At 35.3% G+C, this 12499-nt stretch overlaps 1 protein-coding gene across 4 annotated transcripts in view; it reads right to left on the bottom strand.

Annotated features, from left to right (window-relative positions):
* The window catches only part of Dscam2 (Down syndrome cell adhesion molecule 2), a 125333-nt gene that overhangs the window by 48432 nt on the left and 64402 nt on the right, over window positions 1-12499 (bottom strand). For all 4 annotated transcript variants that reach the window (XM_076416905.1, XM_076416907.1, XM_076416904.1 and 1 more), the window contains exons 2-3: window positions 3459-3788; window positions 3240-3401 (exon numbers count right to left, since the gene is read on the bottom strand). In XM_076416905.1, coding sequence (XP_076273020.1) covers window positions 3240-3401; window positions 3459-3788 — 492 coding nt within the window. The remainder of the gene's footprint in view (window positions 1-3239; window positions 3402-3458; window positions 3789-12499) is intronic.

Raw genomic sequence — 12499 nt, 5'->3', positions numbered from 1 at the left:
CACAAATCTATTATATTAGCATAGAGTTCCATTACTATTTTCATTTCAAGTATTAGGGTATATCGAAAACAATATAATTATTATTTAGTAACTAATTTTGAAGAAAAAATTGTTAATGCAATTTTAAAGGCAAAATTAACTTATATAATGTACTATATCTGATGTGCATACTGTAATATTATCAGTAACTTCACTAAATATTCAAAGTTAAAGGTTTAAGTCTACTTTATTCAATTTCAACTAATCTTATACTTTTAAAACGTTTTCTTTATTAAAAACTATTTGAAATATTTTTGTATTGAAAATAAAAGGCATAATTTATGAACACTAGTACTAGACCTCATGAATATGAGAGAGAATTATATATTAATATATCTATAAATATTTATACAATTAGTGTCGACCTCTTTTATTTGGTTTTATTCTACAATATTGTTGAGAAGTATTTAAAACATATTTCCGAAAGAACTGCTTGAAAGGTGTAATTCATTTTGACTTTAAATATCACGAAAACGGCCATAGTTTCGTTGCTTAGTCACATGTACTGGTGGAAAAGCCTTTGCATGGAGAGAAAATGTCTTTTCGATTTGTATTTTGGAAAGATGCCATAAAAATAACGGTTTGTCACTTTTGTTGAATGTATTTCCTATTAATATTAAGTAATTATGGAATCAGAATAACTTGTGAATAATTTTCAGAACGAATAACATATTTAACTAAACATGGATTACAAAATAGTTTTATAACATTTACATAACACTGAATAATATAAATATATGCAACACATGATTACAGATGATGGAAAGGCTTCACACATGGTTGTAAAGTACACAGTGATGGCAAAAAGTATAATGCTAAGCGTTTGGTGACATTCAAAACGACTGGCTTATCGTAATATATTGGAACCTAGCTATATTATAAACTTGGCTTTCTACTGTCAATAACTAATACGACTGAGGTGGGCGATTAAGAGAAAACGATCAAAATTAGTCAATAAGAAAGATAAAGTAATATTGTCACCCATCACGACTACACATTGCTTTAGAGAGTTGATAAAAACCGTTTTTAATTAAGTTTAGAAGCTCATAAAATAAATAGGAATTACATATATACAGTATAACAATAGACAAAAGAAATTGAGGAAAAATTGACCCAGAGAGTGGAAATAATTAACTTTATCAGTCCTGACGAATCTTAGGAGACCTTCCGTCCTCTCAATTGCTCATTGTACCACGTCCGACCTTCCAAAGCTATGTTTTGATATCAGCACGGATCAAGGAACGATATCTCGCATCTTTCGTCGAGTATCTGATACAAAAGGTTCCCAAATCTTCGAACGAAAATGTTGTGAGATTAGAGATTTTTTTCTAATTGCTGTTGCACGTCCATCTAGTTGGACATCTCCTTTAATGAGAGAAAAAATGTCGCGAATTCTTCGTCGAGACGTGGACGATAAAAAGCCAGACGGGCGTAAATTGAAGTATGGCAGAAATGTATAATAATTACGGTGTATAATGATTTTCCTCCTCTTTTATTTCGACGGCAGAGGACGAGGAATGGCAGGCATAAAACTGAAATCCGTGGCGAGAAAATATTTTAATAGTAAGCGAAAATTCCTTTTAATTGTTCGCAAATAGTTGTACGGGGTGTGTTGAATCGAATACGTATTCATATACTGGGTCTTTGTCACATTTGATAATATTAAAGAGTAATTAGGATTTCGATAAATTATGTTAAATGAAAGGAACATTTTCGATAATAGATATGAAAAGCCTGTTGATGGTTTAAAAATATTTTTTTGTTAATTACATAATTTTAATTGAACCACTATAATATAACTTTCCAATAGTTTTTATTTATATAACTAAACATATATTAATTCCAAAAATGTCACTTATAACCTCACAAATTATGATAGCCTAATAAATATCCTGATCATAGCCTAATAAATTATGCTTTAAAATAATCGAAATAAAGAAATGCGAATCATAGCACAATAAATTTTGATGGCGATGAAACATTATATTTTTGAATTTCGAATAACTTTCAGTCATAACCTAGTAATATATATTTGTGCTGAATCGAAAACAGAAAATTCAGTACATCTCAAAGAACTGCAAATCATATTGTAATAAATTATATTCAGGCGAGTCAAAAATACATTTAATTTTAATTACATCCATAGCGTAGTAAATTATGCAAATAATCGAAAATATAGTAAATAATTGAATATTAAAGAAATGCGAGTGACAACCAAACATATTATGATTGCGGGGGATAAATATATTTTTGAATTTCGTATTACTTTCAGACATTGTCTACTAAAATGTGCTTGTAATGAAATTAGTGTGTGAGAAGTTAGTGAATCTCAGAAAACTAATCATAGTATAATAAATTATACTCAATGTAAACCTAAAGTATGTTTAATTAAAATTTCTACTATAGCCTAGTAAATATTATTTGCAAATAATCGAAAATGTAGTAAATTATTGAATTTATAGAAATGCGAATCATAGCCTAATATATTATGATTGCGGTGAAACAATATATTTTTGAATTTCGAAGATATTTCGGCCATAACCTAGAAATATATATATATAAATATATATTAGAAAGGAATCGAAAATATAGAAAAATGGGTAGATCTGAAAGAACACCTATTCGTATTCTAATAGACTATACTTGAAGTGAACCTAAAATATACTTAAATACTGTTTATCAATAAAATCTTAATCAGGGCCTGGTTAATTATATTAGAAACAATTCCTCAAAGTGCTTAAACTAATCTATTCTGTTATTGATTTTTAGAACTGCAATAGTAATAGGAGTTTATTGTTTACCAATTTGAGATAATAGTTCACAATTGTTCCTCCAAAAATCTCCATCTAGTCTAACCTCTCCAAGGCTCTACTTCTCTTCATTCATTTTATACCATTTTTATTTGCTTCCTATTGTAATAAAAATATTCACAAGAGTTTCATGGAGGTGTTGGAAGTCCGTCATTGTGCATAGGACTACGGTGTGCTACCGAAAGTATATCCAAATATTTCTGACTAAGATTCTACATTGTGCTTTACTCTGAAATATTTTATCTCCTCATATTTTATCTCTCCATGAACTCTCCCTCACTACCACGCATTAACTGTTGCCTCGCAAACCAAATTTAATATATGACCTTGTCCAATCAACAGTTAAATCACAAAAATATTACTAAGTAATTTTGTAGTTCATTCACTCACCTCCTTGAAGGGACGGGTAAATGAAGAAGTTGGGTTCTTGCACCCACGATATAATACGAACTAAGTCCTTGACAAAATTAGGAACAACGCAGCGCAGGACTGCTGTACATCCTCGTGCTGCCGCTATCACTTCCACGTCCACCTTGAATGATTGCGTCACCACTGAAACGAATCGACAATCAAGCCTTTGTTAACATAACCCTATTTACGGCAACTCACCAGCTCTCACTTGCACGTCTCTGCTGATGATGCGACCGACAGCGTTCGAGGCCACGCACCTATAGACGGTGCTGTGGATCTCCTGGCGATAGGAAGCGGCCGCGAACGGCATCAGGTACAGGGTGCCGTTCCTGAGGACTCGTCTCACCTCGGACACGTCTCCCACCGAGGTGCCGTCCACGCTGAGCCAGTCGATGGACGGCTGCGGACTTCCGGAAGCGGAGCAGTCCAACCAGCCGCCGCTTGAGTTGGAGAATTCGAGGCGAGGAGGCGGTTCCATGACGAAGGCCGGGCCGCGCAGGTGGGAGTCGAACGCAAGGACATCACCTGCTGAAAAATGTTAGCGGTGAGTTAATGAGCGGTCAACATTTTTTTATTTACGTTATATTTAAGTTATATTTACTATATTAATGCTCGTTCGTTTTCCATTTTAATGATTACTATCAAAAATCTACGGGAGGGTGCAAAACTAAATCTTTCTCTCGCAGGACTTTTTAATTATTGGTGGTGAGTGAAAGAATAATCTTGAATAATTGTATTACAGTAACTTCGTACTATATTTTATGTGATAATTTACTTGTGCTGTTCATGTTTTCGAATGAAATGTTGTACCAATTCGACTATAGAGTGCTATTGTTTATTTATTTAACTTTTTGGCAAGTCTCTTTGCTAGAATTTCTGATATTCCAAAAATATATTTACGTCAATATATCGTTTGCCCTTAAGTTTGTCTCTTTACCCTCTTTGTCATATCTGTGTTATTGAGATGCCTGGATTGTCTCGACATTGACATGGTAAAGATGAATTTGGTTAAACTGTTTATAACTTTTGGCAGATAGCGTCCAAATAGCAGATTACGGTAATAATAATCGTCAGTTCTAAAATCGCTCAATTATGTTTAAATTGTTCTTTTTGGTACAACCCTAAATCTGAAAACTATCAACATCTACATATATTTAAGAATTTATTTGAAAATATTTTGAGTCAAGGCTGTAAAATCAGACGTTTCTCTTGCAATATTTTTCAATTCTGTTTTTGATTCTGTACATTTGGTGTAATTGATCTTTTTTTATCTGCAAACTCAATAGATTTGATAAAATAAAAAAACGCAGTTTTTCCGTACAACCCCGGGGTTTTGACCCAGTTCCGCACTATCTGCTTCGATGTGCATGTTTGTTTTTCGAGCCCATCGCGCAAAACAAACCCTTTTTCACGCCTACACCCCTCACACCGCCCGCTCCCCCTCCCTCTCCGCCGTCCGCCCCGATAAGCGAAACTCAAAACCCGCACAGGCATCCCCCGCCGCCCCGCGCCTCTCCGCCAACCCGCCATTTCCATTTGTACGGTCCGGCGAGCGAATCGGTGGTTTCCAATTTCCTAATCCAAACTATCTGCGGAGTCGTCGAAGTGCTAAATATTGACGTGCCCGTCAAGGGTTTGTTTTTTCGCTAGTCGCCGCTTTCTCACTTCTCAAAATAACTCTTTCGGCATCGATTGGTGTCGACGCCGGCTCCTCCACCATCGGGGGGACGAGGAAAAAACGTCGGAGTTCTCGAGTTCTGACGGGAGATGGGTTTTCTGTCTCGGGTTGGGTCTGTAAATTAAGAGACCGGGCGATTTCGACCAGATATCCACCACAAACGATTCGGGATTTTCGCAAAATCAATAAAATTAATTAGATTTTAAATTAAAAGAAGTCCTGTTCACATTTACCAAGTTTTCTCTCTCTTCCTCTCTCTGATCTCTGGGAGATTTGCTATACATTATTCTATGCAATATTTACATCAAGTTCGTAATTTGCTGTGCTTCAAATCAATTAAAAATATTTTTTCATATCTAAGTAGATGCAATCATATAAACTTTAAATACTATCGTTTATTCTATTTTTAAGTTATATAATAAAATAATCACTATAGCCTGGCAAATTATCCTTGCGAGGCATCGAAATTATAAAAAAATACTGGATATTAAAGAAATGCGAATCACACTTCAATAAGTTATGATTGTGGTGTAATAAAATATAAATTTATTTGTATTTGTATTGCCACTCCTAGCCTACTAAATTGTTGTTTAAACATTAGTATCATTCTGAGGTCTCATAAAGAAATAAAAGCAAGAATTAGTCCTATTATAAAGTTACATAAAAAAACCATCACTATAGATTAGCAAATTATGTTTGCGAATGATTAAAATTATAATAAATTACTGGATATTAAAGAAATGCGAATCATACTACAATATATTATGATTATTGTGAACTAAAATATATATTTAATTTTTGAAATCCAAAGAACTGCGACCCATAACAGATTAAATTGTTGTTGAAATATTTACGAAAAGTCATATTCTGAAATCGCCTTAAGAGGGAAAAGCAAGCATTTACTGTATTATAATATTATATAATAAAATAATCATCATAGACTAGCAGATTATGCTTGGTAATAATGGAAATTATAAAAAAATCATGGATTTTAAAGATATGTAAATCATACTCCAATATATTATGAGTGAAAAAAAATATCTATTATAAAGTTACATAACAAAATACCATAGCCTAGCAAATTATATTTGCGGAGAATCGAAATTATAATAAATTACTGAATATTAAATAAATGCGAATCATACTCAAATAAATTATGATTGTGGTGAAAGAAAATTTATTTAATTTCTAAAATCTAAAGTATTTATCATATTGTAAATCTCATGAAGAAGATCCACCTCCAGATCTTTTTATACGTTCTTAAACATTCTCATATTGAAATATACGAATCAATTCTGCATGTCGACATTTTTATACTTGTAATGACATATAGTCATATTAATATATCTCGAAGAAGTGCCAATTATGGTTTAATAAGTAGTGTTTTACATGAACCCGTAACATATTTAATTATAGAATTTCACCCCAGAAATCAGCAGACCCGCTTTATATTTTCTTAAACATTCTAGTATTGAAAAATGTAGTATATTTCCTTGATTTTTGTGATTTTGTCTCCTACTCTGACGATAAACATCAATACCGTTCCAGATTCGATTCTGCTCGTCAACATCGCCTCCCAAGCCAATCTCCCTCATGCCCCGTGCTTGTGTCGTCCTGATTCGATATCACGGCTCGGCGGTCCGCGTCTTCGGAAACGATGATTTCGACGGATTCGGCATCATTTTTTTCCTCGTGCGCTCGTCTCATTATCCCAACGTATTCCGCTCCGGGCGTTCAGGGACAGCACCGTGACGGAATCTTCAATAAAATCCGTAAAAAATGTCCGTATAAGAGGAGGAACTACGTCGTACATAAATCCGATATAAGAGCGAGTTTATGGCGCGTGAGTCGTTTAGCAAGAATTGAAGCAAAACTTCTTTATTATCAAGTAAAATGTGAACAAACTGTCAGCTGGAGATATTTTCGCTTTAGAACTATTCGGGACGCAGTACAACCATTGTCTTGCGATCCAGACTTCCGAAATCTATTCGTCAGAACACATTTTGTCATAATGGCGTGGTAACTGAACAAAACTGCGTGTCGCTCGACCGGCAAAGGCACAAAGTGAATTGGTTTCCTTTCGCGTTCGACGTTAGCTCTCCAGGAAATGGCTTTAGGAACTACCGTCGCAGAGCCTTCGGGAGAGAGGGCAAAGCAATATGTACGTCTGGTGATTTGAAGGGGGAACCCGACCATTCAAAACCACAATTTTTTGGAACGTCAAATTATTTCGAAGTAGTTCGATTAAAAGTTTAGTTCTATCTAGTTTGTATTTATTTTTAGTTTGAATAACTGATTTCAGTTATACTTAAAATAATAGATTTTCAGTTTCAGAATTTCAGTTAATGTGTAGCAGCTATTAGCTAAATACATCTGATATATATACATTATTTATTAATAATAAGGTCTTGAGTTACTTTTAAAAGAGCTGAAATTCTTTGCGAAATAGTATTCAACGCAATATTGTCTCATTCTTGTATCAGGATATTCGCCAATTGCTTCAATGATTTTGGAGACGAAATTGTACTCATTCTCTGCTCTAAATGGGTCAATTATGTTAAGGTCTGTCGAATGCGATGACCAAGGACTATATTTGATGATATTCTGATGCTTCTCAAACCAAGGTTGGGCTTTTGACGATATTTTAAAGGCAATTTTTTAAAAGTCAGATTATATGATTGGATTTTATTCACTATTCTTCTTCGAGCATGATTACTATGTCTTGTATATGCTGTCATCGCCGTGGATAGTGTCGTTCATGAGACAGTAAACAACACGAACTTTTTCCTCTTTTAAAGTATGAGAGTTCACATATTTCACCGATCACTTCTTTTAAATACCGCAAAGCAAATTATATAATACACTGAAATAAAATGTACAAGACTTAATATATATAATATAAACTGATATAGTATAAACTGATCAATCTATACGCGTCGCATTATTTACACAGAAGCAGTGTCGCCAACATGCAACAAGATGTGCTATATTGTATGATGTTCATATTATCTTGTCCATTAAACGAAGTTCTTGGAAGATATAATATTCTCTCAAGTTTACAATCTTCAAGTACTGAATCTTAACATTTTAATTAATAAGAAATAGTATATTTTTTGCTAAAAAGAGACGCAACAATATCTTGAAATCGATGGCAAGTTTGTCATAAGCTTCACAGAGCATTTGATGAACTTCATCCGCCTTTTTCTTCAAATTGAACCAAGAAAGTAAAACTTCTCGCAAATGCGATTTACTTGGTATAAATTCAGATATTTTTAATGCACTGAAAAATGTTTTGTTCACTATTCGACGAAATGGCAAATACTGAAAAGTGAAGCCTGTTAGTGAGGCTTCACCATGAAGCTTGTTACAAATGTAGCCGATGCGATTTAATACACAGTAACACGATCTATTATTAAAATGAATTTATAGCCCTGATGTTATACTGAAGTTGAAGAATTTGTATCCAATGTAGCATAAAAATTGACTTTTTATATCTTTCTCGCAAACGGGGCCCGTTGAGCCATGATATCGAATCAGAACGACACGAGTATAGAGGGACGCGGATTCGTCTGGAATATGTTGACGTTCACACTCGAATCTCGGCGTGTATTGATGCTTTTTTCGGTTCCTTTCGCAGTCTTTTAACGGGCGTTTTTTCTGCCTTGCCGTTAGCGAGAAAAATCGATTCCCGAACGCCGTCCGATACTCGAAAGTGAAATTAAGCGAGGACCCCGGTCCTTTTCGGGGTACGTGAAACGAGTCGGGCGGAAGATGGCGGTAACGATGCCCGAGACGCGTGACGAAGAATCGGCCGGAATCAGCGATTTCGGAGACGCGGGGCACCGATGCGTGTGATCGAATCAGGACGACAGGAATATGGGGCTGTCGAGGCGACGGGATTTGCCGATTTCCATGGTCGAGGTGGCGTTTTTCTCCCCCCCGAGCCCGCCACCGCCCCGTCGCCGTCATCGTCGGACATCAATAATTCATTTTGGCGATGTCGCGAACGCCCCAACTTTGAACGAAGCGAGAAGTTCAAGTCTTCTTTGCGTCGCGAATAATCGTCTAGTCACTAAACATAACGTTAGGGGCTGTATCTTGTCTAGATCTACAAGTAAATTGTGTTCAAAGTATGCTTCATTTTAGTTATTAAATATCGTTATTTTTGGCGAAAGAAAATGAAATGAAACGATTTGCGAAAATCAGCGAGTGATCGTTTGTAAACATAAAAACTTCGAAGTACTACAACTGCTCCATAATAATAGAAGTACCCGGGGGTCGAAGAAACTAAAACCCTTTGAACTAATATGGTTAAATTGTGTCTCGAAACTCTGCCATGTTTTAAAATTATATGGAATACATCAGTGGGAGTACATCAAACAAACGCTAAATAAGTTTAAGTCTCAAATTTTAGATTTGGACACTATTAATTGGTTCCTGTGATATGCAAAATAACTTTAAATCGAGCTGATAGGTGTCGGATACATCGCCGCAATCATTTTGAATATTTTTCTCATTCCCGCCGTCAGATGTAAAGATTGGCTGAAGTGCAACATATTTCGACGTGAAAAATAGGAAGGAAAAACGACAAAATAGGTCGGGGATTGAACGCCGCATCCGTATTCGATCGGGAACCAGCGGCAATTTCCCTAATTGGAACTATCGGAGGGCAGTTGCATCGGCATTTCGTAGCGTTCGGCATCGCTAACCCATATATTATTCCGCATGGCGCGTCACAAAGGGCCCTTATCTCCGATCCCCGGCAAAATTAATCAATTTCGACGAACACGAGGAGGACACGCCGACCATACCGGGCCAGCAGGACCACGTCCGCCGACGAGGTCATCCCGCCCTGCTAAATTTAGTGCCCGCCGGGTCGCAGGGTCTAGCTCACGAAAAATTACAACACAGAACGACTATTTTACCAATTTCGGAAACTGTCTCTTGTTCGCTACGTTCCCAACGAGTCCAATTCCCGTTCCATTATCCAAGGTCACACCCAGTATTGATGAAGTCTTTCAATTACGCCAGCTTCTTTCCGAATTACTTCCGATTTGGCCCGGAAATGATTTACAGATTTCTCTCTATTTCGACACACCAACACACGCTTCGATATTGTACAGTATTCGTATTAATTGATAAATACAATTATTTATACAAACAATTTTTATAAACAAAATAAATCTATAATAAGAGGAAATTAAATAAAGTAATTGGCAATAAAAAGTATTGAAAAATATATACCTGGGAAAATTAAAACAGAAATAAAATTACTAATTGAATAAGTATTTGTGAATCATATTCAAACAAATTGTGATAAAAGCGAGATTTCAACTTTTCTAGTAAAGGAAAATAAATTGGAAATTTATAACTTTAAACAAAATAACGATATAAAAAAGGAAAATAACTAAAGTACTTGACGATAAAGAGTATTAAGAATTGAATTTGGTAATCATATTCAAACAAAATGTGATAAAAAGTGAACCTTCACCTTTAGCATATTCAAATAATTTGAAACCTTACAATATTAACTAAATAAAATAAATATATAATAAATAATTTACTTTTCTAAGAGCGGGAGGTGGCGAGGAATAAAAGGAAAATAAGGGTCTTTGTCGCGGAGTTAATTTATTATAAGACGGCATCGCGTATCAACTAAAATACCTGTCTCGAAAGGTAGGGCTTGGGTTTTGAGAAGGGCTGACATCCAATCTTGCCTATAATGAGAAAATAATTCGGTTCATGATTTATTAACTGTAAAAGGCTCTGTTTTAGAGCCCCGACATATTTTTATCGGTTACCGCGACTACTGTATGATGTATAGTCTGTCGTGCTGCAAATAACTTCGGTCTATGTTCGAAAGAATTCCAATTTTCTTCGAAAATATAAACTCGGAGTAGGGAACGACTGCAATCCACAATAGAACCGAGATGGATTTACTTGTGGTCGTAGATAAATCTAATATTAAATCAAATTAAACATTTTTTATCAAGACAGTGATTTGGTATTGGACGATTTGAAATATGTGACATAATTTAAATCATATAATATATTAAAACTATGTTATACTCGTGTACAGTCTTTTAATGATCAAATATGAGACCAATGTTAAGTTGTCGATGCTTAAGTTTATTAAATATATTGAAATTCAAAAATATCTAAAGAAATCTTGCTAGTTCTATCTTAATCACGTCGATTTTAATACCAGATATAATGTTTTTGCCTTTATTCGTAAATAATAGTTTCACTGTATTGAGTAGTTTACTATAACATAATTTAACATATTCCTTAGCCACAGCAACACGTGTCCGGATCTGTTAGTAATCTGAAGTTTTTGAATACTTTTAACTAAACCTGATTTATTTTAGAGAAGAGCTTCTTGCCGAAGCTCTAAATCTAGTTTTCTCAAAACTGTCAAAATAAATAACCTTCGGATGCTGTATCGTACCCTCTGTTCTTGTGTTTGACTCGTCGCGTTCTAAGTTTACACTTTTCATTTCCAGCCATTCTCGAAGGCAATTGTGATATGCCAATATTAATATTTTCTGTCTCTCGCTAGACATCAGTTTGGTTGGTTAGCAGGTGAGATGGTTTGTCGCACATTTGAATTACTTCGAAAGTTTTCGAGCACTAAATTTGTAACTAAATATTAACAAATATGAAATATATTTCCAAGGTTTGTTTTACCATAACCAGTCACTATATATTCCCATACTATTCATTGTAAAGTTTTACTTGTTCACAATGAGAATATGATTCGTTGAAATACCGAATATGAAATTACCGTTAGTATATAGTTGTGTTTAATTTGACAAACATGATCACAGTTTGATAATAGTTGCTGGTAGTTTTAACCACTATTAAACTTTTTTGGTCATAAAATACATTTCCGAAAACAAACCGAATAAAAGCGTTGGTCCTTATGACAGAGAAATTATTAACGACAACGACAAAATTTTTTTTTTTTGTTTCCTCGTAATTATTTAATATTTTCTTGCCATATAAACCTTCCCTAGACTTCCACAAACATTTTCAATCTGAAATTATCTAAATCCCCTCAACCGTTCTCGACTTTAAATGAGACTAACGACCTACAATTCATTTATACTTGATTTCTCACTCAAATACTTTTTCTAATAGTGACCAATTCGGATGATATCATCACCGACTCGAACGTGACCATAGGACATCGGAGCCCCATCTATATTGAGATAATAAAAAAACCGCGCCGTATCGGGATAAAAACACACACACACACAAATAAGCCGCCGAGTTCGCAGACTCGAAACTGCCAAGTTGCCAACGTCCCACCCCCTCGGTCGGCGACACCCCCCATTCCTACGGAGTTCCAGCGATCCACGACAACCAGCAGCCGGTTGTTGTCTTGCTCCCGCGCGCCTTATTCAACAAGTGACTTCTGGGAAGATTAATCGTCCGCAGCGAAAGTTTCCCGAAATACGGAGCGGTCCGGGAAGGCTTAACTAATGTCTCTCGGTCGTAGAAAAACCTTCGGGTAATGGCCCGGACCGCCGAAACGTTGCCCTCATAAAAACCACGAACT

Source organism: Rhynchophorus ferrugineus, unplaced genomic scaffold (assembly GCF_030347505.1).
Source record: "Rhynchophorus ferrugineus isolate W39M unplaced genomic scaffold, kcgeb_rfMv2 rfM10, whole genome shotgun sequence".
In the NCBI taxonomy this organism is placed as follows: domain Eukaryota; kingdom Metazoa; phylum Arthropoda; class Insecta; order Coleoptera; family Curculionidae; genus Rhynchophorus; species Rhynchophorus ferrugineus.
This window is presented reverse-complemented; position numbering and strand designations above follow the sequence as displayed.